This window comes from Eretmochelys imbricata, chromosome 9 (genome assembly GCF_965152235.1).
Source record: "Eretmochelys imbricata isolate rEreImb1 chromosome 9, rEreImb1.hap1, whole genome shotgun sequence".
Classification (NCBI taxonomy): domain Eukaryota; kingdom Metazoa; phylum Chordata; order Testudines; family Cheloniidae; genus Eretmochelys; species Eretmochelys imbricata.
The window spans coordinates 89,367,635-89,391,261 of record NC_135580.1 but is presented as its reverse complement, the minus strand read 5'-3'; the positions used below and the strand labels follow the sequence as shown (position 1 = coordinate 89,391,261).

The 23,627-nt window shown below is 43.8% G+C and overlaps 1 protein-coding gene across 3 annotated transcripts in view; it reads right to left on the bottom strand.

The window, feature by feature from the left end:
* The window catches only part of TMEM255A (transmembrane protein 255A), a 50,569-nt gene extending 28,782 nt beyond the window's left edge, over positions 1 to 21,787 (bottom strand). For all 3 annotated transcript variants that reach the window (XM_077826511.1, XM_077826509.1, XM_077826508.1), the window contains exons 1-3: positions 21,730 to 21,787; positions 16,198 to 16,340; positions 4,510 to 4,572 (exon numbers count right to left, since the gene is read on the bottom strand). In XM_077826511.1, coding sequence (XP_077682637.1) covers positions 4,510 to 4,572; positions 16,198 to 16,340; positions 21,730 to 21,787 — 264 coding nt within the window. The remainder of the gene's footprint in view (positions 1 to 4,509; positions 4,573 to 16,197; positions 16,341 to 21,729) is intronic.
* Between the last annotated feature and the right edge of the window lie 1,840 nt (positions 21,788 to 23,627).

Here is a 23,627-nt window from a genome sequence, read left to right as displayed (position 1 = left end):
ACCTTAGTTTTCAGTGTAAGCAATTATTGTAATTGCCACGGGGCTGCAACACAGTTGTGGATGGGAGGGGAGTTGTGCATGAGACAGTCCTCCTGTGAAGAGATGGTCTACAGTACGCTACGAAAAAGTGTGAGAACCTGCTTGCCAGCCCCAGCAGCATGAGAGCATCCTGGAAAAGGCTTAAAGTGAATGTTCGGCAAGGTCCATGTTAGCCAAGGCACAAACCTCTATATCAGAGCTGGGATACTGAACTAATAGTTTCTCTTCTCATTTTAGCGGATATTAGAGGAACGTTGATGTATCTTATTTCTCTGTCATTTACAGCTTCTCAAATCTGTGGTTTGGATCCTTTTGTTACTGGATGAAAAATAAATTTCGTTTTATGCTACCCCGTTGGAGAGGTGCTTGAAAATAAAGCCATAAGGAATAAAGAGCGTGATCGACCCCACCCTCAGATACACTGCATTAAAATACTTTTGCGTATGAAGCCTGAGAAGTTGATCATGTTTCAATTACAATCTGCCGCCCCACTTCCACCACCTACATTACTCAGTGACACTGCTCTATAAATATCTGATGGACATTTCACCTATCTATCTTTTTTTTTTTTTTCTCTAAAGCATACCATTGTTTCCAGAAGGTTTTTCGGTTTTAATCACTCTTGGGCTGTCTGTTGGATTGGCATTCCCACTAGCCCCCCGTATAAATCATGCCACATCATTTGACTTTAAAATAAATATTTAATCTGATTTTAGATTGATTGATAAATACAGTAAGGCCAAAAAAGAATTGTGCATCACCCCTCAGAAAAGTGACTTATTAAAAATGATTTCAAATACAGTATGATAGGAGCACAGGAAAGACATGGGGCTTGATCGTACAGCGTTCTGAGTACCCTGGCTCAGTCCAGCAAAGTACTCAAACATGCGCTTAACTTTAAGCACTTGAGTATTCCACTGAGTTTAAGGGGACAGTGCACATGCTTAAAGTTAAGCCTGTGCTTAAATATTTTCCTGGATTGGGCCAGAGTGCTCCCATGTGCTAATTTTTGCTTCTTAAAGACAGCCCAAAAGGGTTGTTTACATTTTTCTTTCTTGCTTGTTTTTTTTACCTTATAAATATCAGGGCTGACAACACTGGTTTCCCTTGGTTTTGCTGGAGGACTTGCTGGGGTTCTCCAAGGATGTACATTGTTATCTCTCAAACCTCAGCTGACAGGATGGGAGAGGGAAGATGTTCATTCTTTAACAAAGGCTTCCTTTCTCCAAAGAATTAGTCAGGCATTGGAGTTAAATGGATATAAGCAAAAGGAAAACATAATTTTGAAAAGCCTGATTAAAAATACCTTCCCTGCCCAACTTTCCCCTCTCATTGCTCTTGTGATATCATTTCACTATTTCTCCAAATACTGCAGTCTTTCAGGCTTCATAGGACCTGAATTTACAAGCAAGAAGTAACTTTTTGTGAAAATAATTATTTCAGGCCTTTCCTACATGACAAACAAGAAGGAAGTAAAAAAAAAAAAGGCAGGGCACAAGCTCATTTCCCCCCTTTTTTGCAGGTGTCACCTGAGGTGCATAAAGTGCTTTGATATGTTGGAATATGAGGTGCTACAGGGAAATCTCTTGGCCATTACCCTGGTACCCTGCTTTCCTGAACATTAAGGGATGAGGAGGAGGAAGATGGCAGGGAGTTAACGTGTAGGTAGGTACAGTTATGTTGCGAATAGGTACAGTTATGGGCTCAGGAAGTTCCCACGTAAATACAGTTCTGTTCCAAGTTCCATCCTGACCTCTGACACCTTTTCAGTTGCTCAAAACTTAAACTTTCTCAAAACAGCTCCTGTGGGGCTCATGTCTTCCATGCTTCAACTTAGCTTACTTTTTTTTTTTTTTTTTTTAATTTCAAGAAGTTCAGTACGGCAGATTGGAGTTATTCAGCGAAAGGAGTGGTCATTTCGCAAACATTCCTCAGATAAGCTGCATGCTCACTGCTAACAACAGAAGAAACAACAGTGTTTCAAGTTCTGAGCATGGCAAGTGTGGAACATTCATGACAAACTTCTCTACGTTTTATCATGCATAATCACTCCTCATGCAAATCTAAACAGCTAAGGCAAAAATGAGTTACACCCAGCAAGGGACATAAAAGGGACTAAGACGACATTCTATAAATATATTCAGATAAAAAGGAAGACAAGGAAAGCATAGGTCCTCTAGTTAGCAAGGAACGACCACTAATAACTGATGACATTATGGAGGCTGAGGTGTTTAATGCTTATTTTGCTTCAGTCTTCACTAAAAAGGTAAATTGTGACCAAATACATAGCACAATTAATATTAACAACAGAGGGGAAAGAATACAAGTCAAAGTAGGGAAAGAACAGGTTAAAAATATTTAGATAAGTTAGATGTATTCAAGTTGGCAGGACCTGATGAAATTCACCCTAGGGTACATAAGGAACTAGCTGAAGCAATCTCAGAACCGTTAGTGATTATCTTTGAGAACTCATGGAGGATGGATGAAGTCCCAGAGAAGGGCAAGTCATACCTATCTTTAAAAAGGGGAACAAACAGGACACAGGAAATTACAGACCAGTCAGCCTAACTGGAAAGATGCTGGAACAAATTATTATAAAATCAATGTGTAAGCACCTAGAGGATAATAGGGTTATTAGTAATAACCAACATGGATTTGTCAAGAACTAATCATTACAAACCAACCTAATTTTCTTCGTTGACTGGGTTACTGGCCTAGTGGATGGGGGATAACTGCAGACATCCTATAGCTTGATTTTACTAAAGCTTTTGACATAGTTCCACTTGACATTCTCATAGGCAAACTAGGGAAATGGGTACTAGACGAAATTACTATAAGGTGAGTGCACAAGTGTTTGAAAGACCATACTCAAAGAGTAGTTATCAATGGTTTACTGCCAAACTGGGAGGGTGTATCAAGTGGGCTCCTGCAGCGATCAAGTCCTGGGTCTTGTACTATTCAATATTTTCATTAAGGACTTGGATAATGGAGTGGAAAATACACTTATAAAATCTGCGGGTGACACCAAGCTGGGAGGGGTTGCAATCACTTTGGAGAACAGGATGAGAATTCAAAATGACCTTGACAAATTAAAGAACTGGTTTGAAATCAACAGGATGAAATTCAGTAAGGACAAGCGTGCAGTATTTTATTTGGGAAGGAAAAACAAACAAATGTACAGCCACAAAATGGGGAATAACTGGCTAGGCAGTAATAGTGCTGAAAAGGATGGGGGGGGTTATAGTGGGTAACAAACTAAATATGAGTCAACAATGTGATTCAGTTGAAAAGACGACTAATATTCTGGCGTCCTGTAACAGGGTTGGCTGCCTCCTGAGCTGCCCCTTGTGGCCAGAGGTCAGTCTGCAGTGCCCTGCCCTTTCTCCTCTTTCTTCAGTCCCCAGATAATTCAAAGAATCCCCTCAAGGGTCCCATTTATTTAGTCTCTAAGTGCACACTGGCCCTCCAGGCCCTCCCCTAGTTCAGTCTTTCTCTCCCGGTTGTCCAAAATAACACAAAGTCTTTGAAAACAGAACTCAAACTCTCACAGGCTTCATCCCAGTTTCAGCTGGGCACAGCCCTTCCTCTCTGAGGGTCGGTCGGTCTGTCTGCTTCCCAGTACCTCCAGCCTGGAGTTTGCCCTTCTCCACAAAAAGAAAAGGAGTACTTGTGGCACCTTAGAGACTAACCAATTTTATTTGAAGCTTTCGTGAGCTACAGCTCACTTCATCGGATGTGTTAGTCTCTAAGGTGCCACAAGTACTCCTTTTCTTTTTGCGAATACAGACTAACATGGCTGTTACTCTGAAACCCTTCTCCACAGGCTTTCGCAGCTGATGTCTTCCACTTGGTGACTCAGGGCCCTGCAGGAGCCTTCGACTACTCCCTTAAGTGTCTAAAGGCGTAGCTGCAGTTTCCTAAGCTTCTCCCCCTTCGCTGCAACTTCCTGATCCTTTTATACTGGAATCACCTGATTCCACTCACCTGGCTCATTCTGTAAAGACTTAGGCCCAGGCTCTCCAGTCCATGGACAAGCCACCCTGTTAATACATGTAACAGGAGTGTCATATGTAAGGCACCAGCAGAGCAGAAGTTTTGCCTAAGGAAGGACTGTGGGTTTCAGACTTAAAGAGTATTTTCGGGTTATCAGTAATACCATTGTGCTGGCTCTTTTTATTCAGGGTTTTTGGGCCAGATCCTCAGCTGGTAAGGTCAGGGCAGCTCTAATGACCTTAATGGAGCTACAGTGAATTACAGCAGTGGAATAGCTGGCCCTTTAAACTTAACTACAAATGAGACAATGACATGGAAGTTCATTCGTTACTGTTCAACAAGTCTACAAAAATGTAAGGCTGACAAAGGCGGTACTTTAGTGCTAGGCAAACACATTCTAGCACTTTAAAAAGAAGGTTTATTACTATTGTTTTGGTAATTTTTAAAATAAATTAGCTATACAGATACTGAACTTACCATTTGTCTTTTGTTTTCTATCAAGTTTGATCCAATTATTCCAAGAAATGACCCAAAACCAAGCTGAAAAGCAACATATTGCAAATGTTTACATATGGAAGATACCCACCATAGTCAGCATACACACAGAGTAGGGTTAGACCCAGAAGCAACAAAAAATGTATTTCAAACATTTAACCTTTCCTCTTTTTACAAGAGGCCCAAATTTAAAATCTCATGCAGCTGAAGACAACAAATGCTGGAATCATGTTCGTGGTGTGATGCCTCTAATTCTTCCTACCTGAATTGCTGAGTACACAATTTACACGGCAATAAAAATTACCTCAAGTATATAAAAATAAAAAAAATATATAGAAACACTGTGAAAAATACAAAAACTAAAAATAAAAAATTAAAAATAAAAAAAACATTGGAAAACGGATGCAAGATGAGGATTTGTATTGCTGGTCTTCTTGGAAAAAAGTTGGCCCATGCACGCCCCCTCCAGCAAACATTTACGCACACAAGTAACTTTTTGTATGTGGAGCAGACCCATGGAAATCAACGGGACTATGCAATAAATGTTTGCAAGACCTGGGCCTAAGACTGTGCCAAGGATCACCAAAATCTTAAATTAAACAATGAGATTGTTAGTCATTAGAAGTAAATTTTTGTATTTATTGCGCTGACATTCACACTAGCACTCATTTAACTTCTTCCATTCCTGCCTCATTCAAAGGGGTGTCACGAGATGCTTTTGAGGACAATTAACAATAATCCTAAAGCAAACTATTAGAAAATAATCTCACTACCCTTAGTCAGCATGTCTCAGTACAACAGACCCTGCTGTGCCTGTTTTATATAGTCTGTTTATTAACCTAATGATTGAATGCTATTGATCCTCTTATTAAATCTGAAAACCCAATTGATCAGCTGCTGTAGGTTTTGAGGATTTTGGTCTAGATGCTGGTAGCAGCTACCCAAGAAATAAAACAGGGAAGAGTGTCCCTGAATGACCACATTAGAATGATTCAAGGAACAGAGACAAGTAGCTTGTGATCCACATTTAGGTTCTGGAAAAGGAAAATTTGTTTTCTACAACCTATATTAATCGAAACGTCCATGAAATTTAGCCAACACAAAGTGAATGAAAACAGACGTTTGGATTTAAGTCCTTCCCTGCTTTGTTTGCAACCCAAATACTTCAGTATTATTGTGTAATGCAAAAGAAGCAGAAAGTGAAACTGACTGGTCTATTTTCATTGTCCAAACTGAGCAAAAAGGAGTCAAACAGCAAAACTCACAAATATCAAATTACACTTTTCAAATTATTTCAACATAGGAATCTACAGCACTATTAGCAACAAAGCTATAGACAGCACTTTTCACCTGACAGCGTTTAAGCAGCAGGGCAAGGTGGTTTAGCAGGTATCTAGAGCAGATATTTAAGAAAACTTGCATGTGTCTGTACACAATTGATCGGACATACATTTAAAGAGAAATGTGCACTTGGCTGTAGAGAATAGCCACAGACCAAAAGGTGAAATGCCATAATAACTGAAACGGAAAAGTATGAATGAAACTTGTGCAGGTTCAGCAGTAACAGTGTCCATGGGTCTGTCCACCCAGTATAGCAGGGGTAGACAGAAAAATACTGTATTGGTATTTACCAGACTTCATTCGTCACCAAAGGGAAAGACAACTCAGTGAGCCTGAGTTGTCATGTTATACACTGGTGGCTACATTCAGAGAGGAAAAGAACAAAACAACCAAAGCTGTGTTAGTACTGTAAGAAAGAGATGGCATTTAGGGTGGCATTGGAATCTGCTGTCACATCAAAAGACTACATAGCTTCCCGGAATGGCCTTTTACACTTACATTTGGATGTAATATGAAGACATCTCAGTAAGCATTGTGTAGCCTCCACAAAAACAGTCACATTTCCAAACCCAGCTGTCTTACAGATCAAGTCTCATGATATTTGGTGGTGCTTTTTCTTTTTAAACTCCCAGCTCCTGGACTCGTGTGATTACACGAGAATTTCAGCTTGCCTTAAACCAAACAAAAAGGTTTCTAGCCCTCAGTTGTGGAGAAAAGCTTGCAATTATGAAATCTGAAGTCTCTAAAACCCAAAGATAAATTTATAACTTTTGTTTTAAAAAATCTCATTGTTTTTAAGCCAAGCTTGTAATTTTTTGGGCCTGGTTCATGATTTCCGAACACATGGGGATGGCAATCTTGCCTACACCCACCAAATACTCCTTTAAATATCTTTCACTCCAATTCTCCGCTCACATGTTAACTCCAACTTAAGGTACAAGAAGAAAAAACACACCAACAAAAAGTCTTATCCCCAAAACGTCATCATAAGAATCTGCTATCCAGAGCAATGTCATGCACAAGGTACATTGGCCAAAACAGACAGGGTCCCTAGGAGGCATAATGGATCATGTAAAAAGGCAACTACTTAGCTAGTTTTGCTAAACAATAAAATTAACCCCAGATATCTTGATGTTGATTTATGCATTTTATGAATAACTAATGGCACGAAAAGAATAAAGTGTCAAGTAGTAATTTCTGTGATTTCCCATTTTGATGGTTTTCTTCTGGGGCAGGGGTATCTGAAATGTAACCACCTGATCAGTGGGAGGATGGTTTTGAAAAGGAAATTTGAAAGCCTGCTCACTAAAATGCATTACAGGAAGGATAGTCCAGGACTTAAGGCACTCGCCTGGGACATAGGAGATCTGGATTCCATTCCTTGCTCCGCCACAGACCTTCCATGTGACCTTGGGCATTTCACTTAGCCTCCCCGTGCCTCAGTTCTCCATCTGTAAAATAGTTCCCTGCCTCACAGGGGTGTTGTGAGGATAAATACATTAAAAGATTGTAAGGTGCTCAGACACTGTAGTGATGGGGGTCAGATAAGGTGCTACAGTAGCAATAATGAGTATGATAGATTAGAGATTTGCTCTCAGTTTGTGCACCTATCTTATCCACCTGCCATGATTTAACTTCTCTTAGCACAAATAATTCGTATTTTATTAGAGTAGCAAGAAACAACTGCAAGTGCCAGGTATTTTTTTATTGTTTGGTTTTGTTTCTCAGAATTGGTCATACAACTTTTTACAGACATGCAACTTTTTGCGGGAGGTGAAGGGGTGTGAGGGCTCTGGTTGGGGGTGCAGGCCCGGGGGTGAGGCCCAGGATGAGGGGCTCAGGGCTGGAGTAGAGGGCTGGGATGCAGGGGTGTGAGGGCTCTGGCTGGTGGGGGAGGGGAGCAGGCCGGGAATGAGGGGCTCAGGGCTGGAGCAGAGAACTGGGGTGCTGGGGGTAAGGGCTCTGGGATGGGGCCGGGGATGAGGGGCTCAGGGCCCAGCAGATTGGGATCCGGCAGCAGGGGCATCCCTCCCCCGGCTGTGGCAGGTCCCAGGGTGGGTTTCTTGAGCACCTGCACAGCCACGCAGCTCACAGGGAACTTAGGGGGCAACTGCAGATAGTTTTAAACACGACAGACGGAATCGGTCTTAGAAGGAGCCAGCATGGACCTTCTTGCCACACATGCCAATGTTATCTCAAAAATTAGGGCCTATGTGAACCCAGAAGCAATGGAAGAACTGCTGGTCAGCAAGAAGCAAGCAGGAGAAAAGGCCTCAGGGAAAAAGAGTGTTGTGAATCTTATCTAGATTAAGACTGAACATAAGGGTGAGCTGTCTCAAAGTGTTTTTTTTAGCTGAAGTCAGTAATTGGCCGTGACATCATACATTTGCAAAAAGAGTTATGAATTTGAGGGTTCTTTGTCAGACCCTACCTGATCATGCTGGAGCCTGCCAGAATGAGACGGTTTTCCCTGGGTCTGGCTGATTTGTAAGCGTACTGATCATATGCTTATGAATACTTTGTTACTGTGTTCGGGGTAGAGCAATTGTATAAAATAACCATTTGGCCTTTGGACTTAAGAAAGGAATTTATCTCCCATATTAATATTTCCATTATTAAAAATTCCAACAAGGGGTCCCCCCTTCAGACACCTGACCATGATAAGGAGAAGAAAGAAGAGGACATGGGAGGATACGTTTGGTGAGAGCCTGCAAGCCAGGGCTGCATCAGACCGGGAGCAGAGGGCCTGGAGGGTGAATATTGCAGAGAGAATGGACAGGGAAAGAGCAAACAGGAGAAAGCCCCAGAAGACACAGAGGGAGATGCACCAGGATATAATGGGGCTTCTCCGGCAGCATACACAGATGCTGTAGAGTCTTGATGACCTACAGGTCCAACAATCAAGGGCTCACCTCCCTTTGCAGTCATTGGAGAACTCGATTTGAGCATCTACCTACACATCCACCCCCCAACATTTCACATGGCATCATGGGCTGTTTCACATACATTGACCTGTGAGAGCTACGATTGCTATATGTGTAGCCAATAAGAACTGAATTGGACAGGAGTGTTCGTTCCTCTTGTGAAGTTCTGTTAATTTAATTCACAAGTTTTTATTGTATTTGCTTTTTAATTGCACGTTAGAATTTTGCACTGGTTTTGATATGCAATAAAATTTATTTTTTGGTAAATAATTCATTTTTATTACTTCACTGCAGAATGCCAAGTGCTACTGAAAGCGCCCACTACTTGTTATTGTACAGGGCACCAGAACTCACAGGATCAGTGACAAACACCGAGTAATAATTATGACTATACAATAAGCACTGCAAAATTAATAGGTGCATTACCAGACAGGGTTATAGTCATAAATGTACACCAAGCACCACACAATTCCTAACAGCCCCCAGAACTGCAGGGCCAGACAGAGCACAGTTCACCGCAGCACATTACTGCAGCTGACTGTCAAAAAGCTCTTTCAAGGCCTCCTCAGCTGCATAGCTCCGCATTGAGCTCTAATAGCCCTGGTGTCTGGCTGTGCAAACTCAGTCTGGCCATGTGAACTCAGTCTGGCTGTGTGAATTCAGCTGCTCCGCCTCGGCCCTCCACCCTGGCAGTAGCTTTTACCCCTTTGCCTAACAGATAGTGGGCAGGATACAACATGAAGCTATAACCATTGGGATAGCTTTTTCATTGAGATCCAATCCAGTGAGTAAACAACGCCAGCACCCTTTCAATCTACCAAACATACATTCAACTGTCATTCTGCACCTGCTGAACTGGTAGGCGAATCTTTCCTTGGTGCTGTGAGGTGGCTGGTGTATGGCTTCATGTGCCAGGAGAGCAAGGGGTAGGCTGGGTTCCTCAGGATCACTATTGGCACTTCAACATCCCCAATGGTAATCTGCTGGTCAGGAAAGAATGTCCCTGCTCACAGCTTTCTGAACAGCCTTGTGCTCTTAAAGATGCGAGTGTCTTCCCTGACCAGCCCACACTGATGTTGGTGAAGTATCCCTGATGATGAAGGCTAAGATTTTGTCACAAGCAAAAAAGAAAAATTCCCGGAAGCCGTGACCTGTCTGTGGCTTTTACTAAAAATATACCCAACAAAATGGGGATCTGCAGGTCCCCACACCACCTGAAGCAGGGCAGCTGCACAGGGGCTAGGAGTCGCATGCAGCTGGGGGTGGGAGGACACCACTGCTGCCGGGAGCTGCGGGGGTTCCCCCTGCCACCTGCAGCTGCTGGGAACTGTGGGGCTCCCCCGCCACCCAGGTGCTCAAGATTCTGTGACCTCCGTGACTAACCCGTAGCCTTACCGATGACCCACCAACCCTTGCATAGCCACAGAAAAGTAGCCCTTCCTGTTGATGTACTCTGTGGCAAAGTGAGCTGGTGCTAAAACAGACGGCAAGCATATCCCTATTGCCTCGCCGCAGTTCGGGAACCCCACTGCTGCAAATCCATCCACTATGTCCTGCAGTTTAATGGCCCCCCATACTCGAATGGCAACAGCCCCCATTGTGGATTTACCAACTCCAAAACAATTTCCCACTGACTAGTAGCAATCCAGCACTGCCAGCTTTCGCTGAGTTACCGTCACTCACTTCTTAACTGTCAGTGCAGCTGTCATTCTGGTGTCCCTGTGCTGGAGGGCTGGGGTGAGCTCGGCACACAGATCCAGGAATGTGGCCTTTTGCATCTGAAAGTTCTGCAGCTACAGTTTGTCATCCCGAACCTGCCTTACGATGCGATCCCACCAGTCAGTGCTTGTTTCTTGGGCACAGACACAACACTCAGCTGTCTGCAACTGCTCCATGAATGCCGCCAATAACCTTTAATTGTTTTTTTCGGTGTCCCACAGCAAACTGTCCCTCCACAAAATCATCATGTCCCCCACTGCTCCGCTTCTTCCTCTGGCTCTGCAAATATCAGGGGATCGTTTGTCCTGTTGACGACAGTAGTGCAGAGCTGTGGAGGCTCCATGAGTCTGCCAGAGATGGTAGACAGTGAGAAGTGCCACGCAGGTTTGTGAGATTTAAAAAAAGGCGCAAAAATGATGGGATAAGGATGGCATTATGGAATGGAGAAAGTTGCACGATGGAAACATGACCCCTTGTTCCCAGTCACCTCTGTGCGAGTTGTTTCTGTCCCACAATGCATCACCAAAATTTCCCAAAAGACAGTGAACCAGATCATAGCAAGTTGCACACTGGGATGCCTACCCATGGTGCACTGCACTGTACATTCACACAAGCACTCCTGGTGAGTATGCGCAGTGTCCACTCAAGGAGCCAAGTGTGCGCATGCATGTGCAATATCCTAACTGCGGCAACCAGAGTTTGTAGTGTAGACACGTCCTCAGACTCTCCTCCAAAATTCTAATCCATTTTCAAACACTAATTGTAGTATGTAACTATAACGGTGGAGACACACCACCACGGAGCCTCCTGCTGGTCGTGCTGGGAATTAGCTCTCTTGGACCACCAGGGTGCCTTTTACTAGAGGTTTCTCACTCACCTTTACTTCCACTTCCTCCACCACTTCCTGGACTTGCGTTACTCCTGGGCCGCGGCATCCTCTTTGGGACATGCCCCTCTGGCTGTGCCCCAGCCCACTGCCTCCCCCATTTCAGGGGACAGGCCGTCCTCAGTCCCTCTACTTGCCTCAGCAGCCAACTGCAGTTTCTAGTCTAGCCCCTGGCTTCAGGGGCAAACCGCAGTCTGGATTTAGGCCACTCTCCTCATTGGCAAGTAGGGAAAAAAGGGGAGGGGGGGACCCAATCCCACCCGGCCCAGGGACTCTATAGCTGGCAGCCACTTACTGCCCCTCCTCCTATTCCCTCTGCCTACTTTCCCTGGACCACTTCCCCTATTGCCCTACCACCTTCCCTGCCCTTGCTTCAGTCTGGCCATGGTCAGCCAAGAGCATCCCTACTTCTCCAGTGCTCCTCTGCAGACAGTTCTTCCGCCTTGCCCTCCAGGGAAAGAGTGCCTTTGCTCTGTTGAGCAGCCCTTTATATATAGGCTGCTCCAGCAAGCCTTCTCTTGATTGGCTCTCCCAGTGAGTCCTTTTGTGACTGGCTGGGTTCTGTGCAGCCTCTCCAAAACTGCCTTAACCCTTCTCCTGCCTGTGTGGGGCACGCGCCCCACCACAGTAATCTATCATTTAAATCAGCTTCTGTACCAGATGACTGGAGGATAGCTAATGTGATGCCAATTTTTTAAAAAAGATTCCAGAGGCAGTCCCAGCAATTACAGGCCAGTAAGCCTGACTTCAGTTCCAGGCAAATTGGTTGAAACTATAGTAAAGAACAGATTTATCAGACACAGAGATGAACATGATTTGTTGGGAAAGAGTCAACATGGTTTTTGTAAAGGGAAATCATGCCTCACCAATCCACTAGAATTCTTTGAGAGGGTCACCAAGCGTGTGGATACGGGGGATCCAAAGGATATTGTGTACTTAAATTTTCAGAAAGCCTTTACAAGGTCCCTCACCAAAGGCTCTTAAGCAAAGTAAGATGTCATGGAATAAGAGAAAGGTTCTCTCATGGATCAGTAACTGGTTAAAAGATAGCAAACAAAGAATAGGAATAAACCATCATTTTTCAGAGTGGAGAGAGGTAAATAATGGCGTCCCCCAGGAGTCTGTACTGGGACCAGTATTGTTCAACATATTCATAAATGATCTGGAAAAAGGGGTAAACAGTGAGGTGGCAAAATTTTCAAATAATATAAAACTACTCAGGATAGTTAAGTCCAAAGCAGACTGCAAAAAGTTACAAAGGGATCTCACAAAACTGAGTGACTGGGTAACAAAATGTCAGCTGAAATTCAATGCTGATAAATGCAAAGTAATGCACATTGGAAACCATAATTCCAACTATACATATAAAATGATGGGGTCTAAATTAGCTGTTACTACTTAAGAAAGAGATCTTGGAGTCCCTGTGGATAGTTCTCTGAAAACATCCACTCAATGTGCAGCGGCAGTCAAAAAAGCGAACAGAATGTTGAGAATCATTAGGAAAGCGATAGATAATAAAACAGAAATTCATAGTTCCTCTATATAAATCAATGGTACGCCCACATATTGAATATTGTGTGCAAATCTAGTCACCTCATCTCATATATTGGATATATATTGGAATTGGAAATATATAATATATATATATTTATAATATAGTATAGATATATTGGAATTGGAAAAGGTCCAAAAAAGGGCAACAAAAATTATTAAGGGTATGGAACAGCTTTCATATAAGGAGAGATTAATAAGACTGGGACTTTTCAACTTGGGAAAGAGATGACTAAGGGGAGATATGATAGAGGTCTACAAAATCATGACAGGTGTGGAGAAAGTAAATAAGGAAGTGTTATTTACTCCTTCTCATAACACAGGAAGTAGGGGTCACCAAATAAAATTAATAATCAGAAGGTTTAAAACAAACAAAAGGAAGTATTTCTTCACACAACGCACAGCCAGAGGATTTTGTGAAGGCCAAGACTATAACAGCATTCAAAAAAGAACTAGATAATTTATGGAGGATGGGTCCATCAACGGCTATTAGCCAAGATGGGCAGGGATGCAAAACTATGCTCTGAAGTGTCCCTAACCTCGGTTTGCCAAAAACTGGGACTGGACGACCGGGGATGGATCACTTGGTGATTATCTGTTCTGTTCATTCTCTCTGAAGCACCTGGCATTGGCCACTGTCGGAAGACAGGATACCGGGCTAGATGGACCATTAGTCTGACCCAGTATGGCCATTCTTATGTTCTTAATTTCAGACATACTGAAGTCTCACTGAAGCCAATGAGGCTTAAGCACATGCATAAATGCTGTGTTGAACCAGGGCCTATAAACATAAACGCAGTTATAATGGGTGGCTGTGCTTTACTTTTCATATCTGAAGTTATGTCAATAATAGCACTTTTACCAGTAGATCTCCAAGTGTTTTACAAAGGAGTAGCATTATCCCCACTTTACACGTGGGAAAGCTGAGGCGCAGAGAGCAGAAGCGTCTTGCCCAAGGTCACCAAGCAGGCCAGTGGCAGAGCTGGGAACAGAGCCCAGGTTTGCTGAGTCCCAGGCCAGTGCTCCATCCAACAGGCCACACTGCCTTCTGTGAATGCACAAATTAGGCATCCCCAGCAAATAAACCACAGAGCCCTCAGTGTCACAAAGGTTAGGCATCCCACACTACAGCATGACTGTGTGTTGTGTTACCTACATCTCCAAGGCCGGATCCTCAGCTTGTGTAAACAGGCAGGGAAGTCAATGGAGCTATGCCGAGTTATGCCAGCTGAGGATCTGGCCCCAGTTCCTTCTGTTTCCCATGTTAACAGTAAAAAGCAACCCAGGGTACATTTTTATTGAAATTCCCACAAGAAGAACAAAAGCCCAAGGAAGTAATCACTTGATTCAGACAAACATCAATTTAACACAGTTCTTCATCAGCCACCTTGGTAAACTCTGTTTGCACAGAACAGACAAAATAAAGGAAAGAAAGAAATTAGTACTAAGCCAATCAGTTATTAGAAACATTGTCAGCACTGTAGAATAGTGTAAAATCTATTATTACAAACTTCAAACAAAACGTAGGACTCCACACAAATTAACTAAGTAGGTGAGAGATAGCATATAAATGAGTTTTCTTTTAAACAAGACACTGCATTCAGGACGCCTGGGTTCCTACTCAGAACTGTTACAGTTCTCCTGCATGACCTAAAACAAATCACTTAACCTCCTTATGCTTCCGTTGCCAATCTATAAAATGGGTATTACTTACTCATAGACTATAGAGCACTTTGAGATTACTGGATGAAAAGTGCTAAGTATTATTAATATGTCTGTGTTTAACGATGACTTCCTACAGAAACAATTCTACCTTTGATCTTTGCACAGATCTCCCAGGGAAATCAATGGGACTAAGAATAGAATGTGACCGAATGAGTCCCTTATGGAAAAAATATCCAAACAGAGCCAAAAACTCGCCTGTTTTCAGAAAAAAACTAATTGTTAACTCAATGGATTAGGGTTTTCGTCTTCTGCCATAACAAGGGCATTGAATAATCTGCACTTCGGCATGTTCTATTGCAATTCAAATGTGTGAACAAGACTTTCCCAGGGTGCTACAATCAGAACGAAGCCATTCCTCTGGAGCTATAGAAGCTAGCTTCTTTGGGAAATCTCATAGCATGTGCATACCTTCCAGCAGTCTCTTTGAAGGAGTAAAGAGAAACTCCAGAGCGTTGTGAAACACTGGCTATTTTAAGTATGTACTGGATAACGCAGCAACAGATTACAATGTTCTCATGTGCAGAAAGGTACGTGAGGTCACCGCACATTTCCATCCAGCTGATTAACAAACTAACAGGCAGGGATGCAAACTGAATAGTCAGGTGGCCCTGCCTGCTACGCTGAGCATGTTAATTAAATCAGTGCCCTCAAGAATCTGAGTGCCAATGGGAACAGTGAAGGGTTTTGTTTTTTTTGCTGATGGAGACACTTTTTCATTGGAGGTACAAACTCTACTGAGATTAACAACACTCCTCATATAGTCCAGACAGCTGTAAAAAGGTAACAACTTTCAATCGCTAGCAATCAGCTCTGGCTTCCAACCAGAGAACTTCAAAGTGTTTAGGCTCCAAAATCATATTCCCATCACTAAATAAATGTTTACGCTTTATGAATGACTTTCAAGAGGTCTGTGATAGGATCTTATTTTCCCATTTTAATTTTAAAATAGAAATTGGCATGCTAACAGTTTTGACATGGATCAATCCCTTGTCAGCTTGTAAAACGAAGAAATCTAGCACTAATTTCTTTCCGCTTCTTCAACTGTTCCTAGTTTTTTCCAGTCTGGGGCTGTGACCCTGTAAACAACTTTGAATGTAACTTTATACACGATTACACACATGAGCTCAGCGGAACTAATGTTTTGGGCCTTGATTTCCCAGCTGTTTTTGGCATCTCTCTCTTACCCCACACTGGATGAATCAGACTTATGCTAACTAAAAAAGTTTTACAACAAACCATATGTCAGCCAAAAATCACATTTATCTGGAGGATTTGGAGCTGTGTAGATCAACATATCATTATTGCGCAAGCCTAGATTGGAGAAGACCGCAATTTGACTGGATGGGATTTTCACATGGACATGAGTTGGAATGTGCAAAACAATAATACATAATAAATGGCAATAAAGTAGCTGAGCAGACGTTAGTATTTAGGAGAGGGTCACCCTTTTATAACATTTGCAGCATTACAAACAACTTTGTAGGCAATAAGTTTTCTAGACCTACCTACGAGTTCTATACTTACAATAACCCCAGGGTAATAACCTCCAACAGTCACATTTTGGGTTCTTGTTGTAGCAGCTAGGCCCACCGTAAGAATTAATACTGACACAATGAGGAGAGTCACAGTTACGTAGAGGGAATTTCTTTTTCTTCTATTGAATGACCCTAAAAACACACATACACAATAGAATTCGCTAATTCCATCTGGGAACAGCAACCATTTCCCGAAGTCCCCCTCCCACCGCCTAGGGTGACCAGATAGCAAGTGTGAAAAATCAGGACGGGGGTGACAGGTAATAGGAGCCCATATAAAGCCCCAAATATCGAGACTGTCCCAATAAAATCGGGACATCTGGTCACCCTCCCACCACCACATGCTGTCAAAGCTTGATTTTCTCTCTGACAATGTAATATTCAGCTCTTTTTTATTTCCGTCAGCCATTTCTCGCTTTAGCTGAATATATAAACCACTGTAGGTCTGGAATTAAGTTGTATCTCTCACTGTTTGGATATATAGCGATGGATCTCAGCTGGTGTAAATCTCCATAGCTCATTTGCCATCAGTGGATTTATGCTGATTTACACCAGATCTAGCCCTTAATGTCTGTGACAATTAATATTATTTTATTACTAGTACATGTATTAAATAAATTATTATTTAGTCTATTTGCTTTTGTTAAATTAAACAGCCACCATCCACTTTAAAAGCGAAGGATTTAAAAGGTGATCTCATCACATGATAATAAATACAGGTATCCACAATCTTCTATGTAAATGGGCATTAATAACAACCATTTTTCCTCATCCCAGGTCATAAATATTAAACTATAACTAAGCTGCAGGTATTTTTAGATGCTGTTTGTAAAATGAATTTGTGGATTATTAAAATGTATATAAACTGCCTATAAATCCTTAGATTATGGACTAGATTTTTTAAAAATAAGTTTAAATATGTATAGGGTGCCTGAAAGAGTGTAAATATAAAGTAATGATTCCTTTGCCAGCAGGAAAACCAGTTGTGATGTTCAAACGCTATTTTAACTCTACTTATTCAATGTATATTTTGCAAAGTTTAAATCACTTTGCTGATCAATTCTTCTAATTAAATTTTATAAATTATGTAAACATAGCTGAGTACAAGTCGAGTACAGCCAGCAGGATAACATATTTCCAAAGGTTCCCCTGCCTGGCTTTCTAGATTGCAAGTGCTCTTGGGAGCTGTCGGGGTGATTCTAAATCCAAGTTATGTGAAGTCTGTGGTTCTTAGAATCACCCAAACAGCAACTTCTAAACATTCTAAGGGCTTCCCCAATAGTCTCCATCTGGTATTATAAAGAACCAGCCCAGAGGAACTGCTAACTCTGCTGGGAGAAGAAAGGACCAGCCTAACAGAGGAGAATCCCACACTCAAAGCTCCCTATACAGAGACAGAGAAGTGCTGGTCCAGACAAGCCCCATTCCCCCCCCCCACTTTAAATACAGTGAAACCTATACAGCAATCAGCCTTATGAGACAGCCTTCTGTCTTGAGGCCATATTCCCCAGGCACACCAGATGTAATCCCAATTAGCTTTTCTTCATGGTTTATATAAAGATTTTGTATTGATATATAACGATGTAGGTTAGGGGTATGATTTGTTAGCTAAATAGTTACATTGGTACAACCCTTACTATGGATGCAGTTTTATCAATATAAAGGTGCCTTTTAACAGTACAGTTTATTCCCCTTCCCATACAGGAATACCAGTAAAAAAACTCCCTTATACTAGGAAAATTGCATGCTCACAAGATGGATTGTACTGCTTTAACTCTACTTATACAGTGAAAGTGGAACACCTTGTGTTTGTAGACAAGCCCTTAAGAAGGCCACCTCCATTAAGAAACCAGTTTTCTGTAGATCTCTCAAATGGTCACTGACCAGTACATTGCATTTCACTGTGTATTATAGAAAGTCTTTAAGGTTCCCTCTTCCCTCCCTACACACAGTGACATCAGGGCAGCCTGATCAGCATCCCATTGCATCAGATGACACCGCCGTACCACACACTTCAGCATCTTGTTGAACAGCCACTGGGATCACAATTTTGTCACCTCTACTTGTGCAAGTATTTCTGACTCCCACTGATTTCATTGGGACTGCATACGTAAATCAGGTTTACTCATGTGAGTAAGGGTTGCAGGATCAAGGAATAATACCTTGTTACCTAGGGAGGTGGTGGAATCTCCTTCCCTAGAAGTTTTTAAGGTCAGACTTGACAAAGCCCTGGCTGGGATGATTTAGTCGGGGATCGGTCCTGCTTTGAGCAGGGGGTTGGACTAGATGACCTCCTGAGGTCCCTTCCAACCCTGATATTCTATGATTCTATACCAGTAATATTCCGGTTCCAGGCTGATTGAATTAACTTTAGCTGCAGACGTCATGGTCAGTTATCATGCACAGCGACAGCCAGCCAGCTACAAATATTTGGCCCTTAGCTCTGCATACCACTGACCAGTTAACTTTTCCTGTAGTTTCACCATTCCACGCACTGGCATCCCTCCCTCCCGCCCCCCCCCCGGAGCCATCAACTTCAGTGAAGTCCTTTAACTTTTTAAAAGCAGTCTGAAAGTGCCACCCACTAGGGAAAAAAGTTTCTACATACTGTACATTTCAGAACTAACACAATTTGTCACTGTGGTAGGGGGATGAGTTCCGCTCCAGGGTGGATGCTCATTCCTCCTTTGTTAACGTTATTGATTTGTTTACTACTTCTGATATCCTATGAAAAAAGGCCTTGAAAGATTGGCAAAAACTCAGGGGAATAACGCCTCATGAGATAACAGCATGAGACTGGGGAGAGCATCTCTAGTACAAGTGCTTACCCACGCTAACGTTAACGAACAAAGAACAGGTACAAAGCTGCTTCAATTAAAAAAAAAATTATTTCAAACAGCTTCCCCTAAAGCCACTTCCTTCAAAGATAGTCAAAGTGGCTCCTAACATCCAGGCCAGTTCTTATCACCAGGCCCTGGCTTTTATTGGCTACAGGATGAATTAGTGTGCATGTGTATAGATGGCTAAGTATTTTTCTGTTTTGTATTTTGCTAAATGTGTCAAATAAGTTAACAATGCAAAATATGCCCTGCTAAAGCATTTCAAATCTGTTGACTTTTAAGGAGAACATTTTCTTTGTATTTACTGCCTGACAAATACTAAAATGTAGCTTTCCCTAATGCTCCATTGTTTGTATTTTATTTATTAAATCCCAATTTAATTATTTTTATAAATTTACATTCCAGATGGATACCTCAAATTCTCAAAGACTTACAGGTTTAACTTAGCCAAATGGGTAGAGCTTGTGGAAAGAAAAGTAAAAAATGCCATCAACTCTTTTATAAAAGAATAACTTAAATTAGTCCTGCATTTTGTCTCATACAGAGTTGCTGTATTAACCAACTTTAATCAACGGTTAATACACAAGCTAGCTTGAATGTAAACTTAAAGTGGTTTAATATATAAAATAGCATGCAAGTGGGTTTGAATGCATGCTTAATTGTTTTGGGAAGGAGAAAGGAGGAGATAGAGATCAGTGCTGTTTGTGTTGTGCGTTTTGCTAACGTATTTAAAATACGTCTGTCCTTCAAAAAGATAATTCATTTTAAACCTTAGGAGTCCTGATATTCACAACTCTTTAATATATAACACGTATCCCCACTGGAAGAAACAAGCTAACACCAGTTTCTTAGGTCACTTTTAAAAGTTTAGGGTAGTTTATCTTTATTTGTATTGTCATGTGTATATCATTCGACCATTGACTAAAAGATAAAATGATTATCAGAAGTGGAGAAGATGGCACACAATGAGCACATATTTAACACTTATTCCTTGGTCATTAAGCCTTTTTACCATTCATTTCCTTTATTTAGAATTGTACTAGTGGTTTTGTGCAATTATTTAATTGAACATACTTAGATTTGTGATCACCGCATTAAAGCATATCTTCCTCTAAAACAAGAAAGAGGCATGAAAAACATATTTATTTGTCATGATTCTCATAAGGATAAATTAAATAGATTTAATGAATCTCTTTCAAAATAGCCAAACAGCCCCATGAAAGCATATGGCCAAAAGTGATACCTGGGGGGAGGCGGGATGTCTAGTGTGGGCCAGCTCACTGGACAAAAAGGGGACGGAAAAAGGAAGGGTATGCCATCTAAAGGTATTATTATCTGGCTCAGGCTCACAATATCTCTAGCACAAGCTACTTTTACCGCTGTAAGACATTGTCACCCACCTTGTACCCTGAGCTGTGACTTCTGCACAAACACCCTTTCAAACAAACCTTGCACAAAACAAGGCGCTCTACATGCGTCCGACAAAGTGGGTATTCACCCACGAAAGCTTATGCCCCAATATGTCTGTTAGTCTATAAGGTGCCACAGGGCTCTTTGCCGCTTGCACAAAACAATGTTTATACATTCAGTGGCTCCCAAGAACAAGTCTACAGCATTCCCCATCACTGCAGAACCTGACCCAGAATTAGTGCTTCATTAAAGCATAAAGCAAGAGCAGGTAGTGTTCGTGATACATAAAAAGGCTGAAAAACACATTAGCTTCCTGCTTCCCACCAAATTAGGGAGATAAGGGGGAAAGCGCTTGGAGAGAGGCTATGAATTCTGCAACATTTCCTGAAACATGCTGCTCCAATTGCAAAGGGAAGCTACCTAACCATATAGTGTTTGTTGTAAACCTGCATTGTCCTGTATTAGACACCATATTCAACGGAAAATGGATTTCAGAGCCATGCTCGAGAACCAAATGATTAAACTTGCTCTTAAAAATGTGCAGATTTTTAAAAAATCCTCTGTGGGCACTACCAATGGGCAGGAGGGATGGACGGCCAGCGCCAGCGCCAAGAGAAGCCACTGCTCGCCAAAGCTTTGCAAAATGTGGCCAGTAACAACAAGTTGAGAAGCCCCACCGAGGCAAGCCTGGAGAAAAGGATGATTTGAACCACTTGCTGCCTGCTCACGCCGCCACTGGTGTGGCTGTGCAAGGGGCCGGAGGCTGGGGCCGGAGGCTTGGGCCCCTGGACTGGCGCGTTCACAGAAGCGTCAGCGAAACGCCAGCCACAGACGGAACCGCCGGTCCCAGGCCGGATCGCATCGCAAGGCGAGGGAGGGAACCCCGCCGGCCGCCAGCGATCTGCACCGCGCAGCAGGCCCCACGCCTCTCTCTCGGCATCAACCCGATTCCCTGGCAGGAGCGGGGCCTTGCCGGTGTAAACGGGGGCGGGGGGGCCGCTGCGGGGAGCGGAGCGACCCGCCTTTCGCCCGGCTGCCATCGGACCTGCCCGCTTCCCCCAGAGCGCCAGGCGCCCGGGCAGAGCAACGAGGGCGCCGCCGGCCCGGCCAGGGGACCCGCCAGCCGGCCCCGGGGCAGGGGGAGCGGGGCTGGACGTGCCCTCCCCGGGGGCGGGCAGCGGGCGAGGGGCAGGGGGCTGCCTGCAATCCCGCCGCGCCCCGAGCCCCCGGCACTGCCCGCTGCAGCGCCCGGCCCGGCGGGGGGCACTTACCCGCGGAGTCAGGCAGGGGGACGGCGCTGGAGCGCTGCGGAGTCAGGGACTGGCGCATGCTGCCGGCTGCCGCTGCGCTGCCCAGCCGGGCCCCGGGGGCGAGCGAGCGCCTAGGAGGCAGGAGCGCGGCGCCTCCTCCCCGGCCCTCTGCGCCCAGCCGCGGCCGCGTCCCCCAGCGCAGCCCGCCTGGCCATGCTCGGGGCAGCTGCTCGGGAGGCGGCCGCTGGCGCCTGCGCAAGGCTTCCCCTGCCCAGCTCGGCGGGGATCCTGCGCCCCACCACAGGAGGAGGGCCCGGGGGTGCCAGCCCGGCGGGCAGCCAGTGTCTCTTCCCCCCCCCCCCCTCCCGGCCCCAGCAGCATCCGGGGGCTTGCGGGGCTTCAGCAAAGGTCCCGATCGGGTGGGCGAGTGCGGGAGAAGGGGGCAGCCAGAGAACCATTAACAAGCCCAGTAACAGCAATGGCTAGTTCCTGCTAAATCAGTGCAGGGCCACCTGGCAGCGATGCCCAGTGGCCTCTGCACGGAGCCCGGCCGTCACAGATCCCATCCCGTTCGCTGGGACAGGTTGTTTCCAAAGCGTTCTTCCATTTGCAGGTCATCGTTGCACGGTTCAGCCCTGCTGATCCCCAGAGTTCTGGGGTGTTCCGTTCTGGCTCCAGCCAGCGCTGCGGACGGGCCAGTTGCAAAGCGGGGCTCCAGGGCTGGGTCCTCATGCTGCAGCTCACACCCATGTGGTTTTAGGGGTATTGGCGAGATCTGAGGTTTTTTTAAACTCATTGCAGAGATGAGAGAAACATGTGGCGTTCAACTCCCAGTACTTTCTTCCCCAAAGTTCAGGGTACTTGCCCTGTTTCCCGTTTTTCTACATGTCTGGGCTCCTGGAGTTATGTGATTAGGTGAGACTCTGAGCTTTTATTTAAAAAATAAGTTGAGTTTCTAGCCCCCAAGGCTGCAGAGAAAAGCTTGAGAGTGGGGACGTAAAAGCTCAAAATCCAGAAGTCAAATAAAGATAACTTCAAATTTATTGTTAAAAATCTTGGGATGACTCATGATTTGTGGGTTCTTGGGGTCCGTAACACTGTGTTTGGATCCAGAGTTTTTCATTTGGATCCCATCTTGAACCTCTAGAATTTAAAGTGGACTAGGACAGCTTTAAAGAGAAGAGGAAACATTCAGATTCAGCATATTCAACTAGTTCTGGGTAAAACTTGGGTGTTTCCTTTAGGAAGGGCTGGTGCAAAGTCTACCCAGGTTCCATCCATTTGTGATTACACCCACCAAATTCCACTCTGAGTTTCACTTTCAAACAAATCCCAAATCTCAAAGCAAATCTTTCTCTAAATCCAAGGCTTCTGCTGATAACCACGCAAGGAATCACTGGTGTCAATGTAAAAACCATAAATCGTCCAGTCTGCAAGAGACAGCTAGCCCCACCCCCCCCCTCAGCAAAGCTGCTGGCAAATCCTGGCCATACATCATAAGCCTAATAAACACCAAACACAACCAGTCATGTTTTATGAGATTTGTGTTTATTCCTGTTTGTTTCTCACAGCTGTGTAGTAAAATAATGATAACTGAACTGCTAAGTGTTCACTAAGTTTCTCGGTCCCCCCCCCATCAATTTATTTCACACCAATGCCCCATATGCCCACCTTGCAAATGTTATTTTTGTTTTTTGCTGATGGTTGTAGAGGCCAGTCCTGTAAATCCTCTCACTAATGCATGCTTACAGGATTGGGCTCTTCGGTCCTAACCCTGTAAATGAACTATATGGAGGCAGACTCCATTGAAAATCAAAGCAAACACTCCCTTTGAGTCCAATGGGATAGATCAGGCCTGCAGACACAAGGAATAATATCCCTACGTCTCTGAGAACTTGCCCCTGTAGATTGGGCAGTTG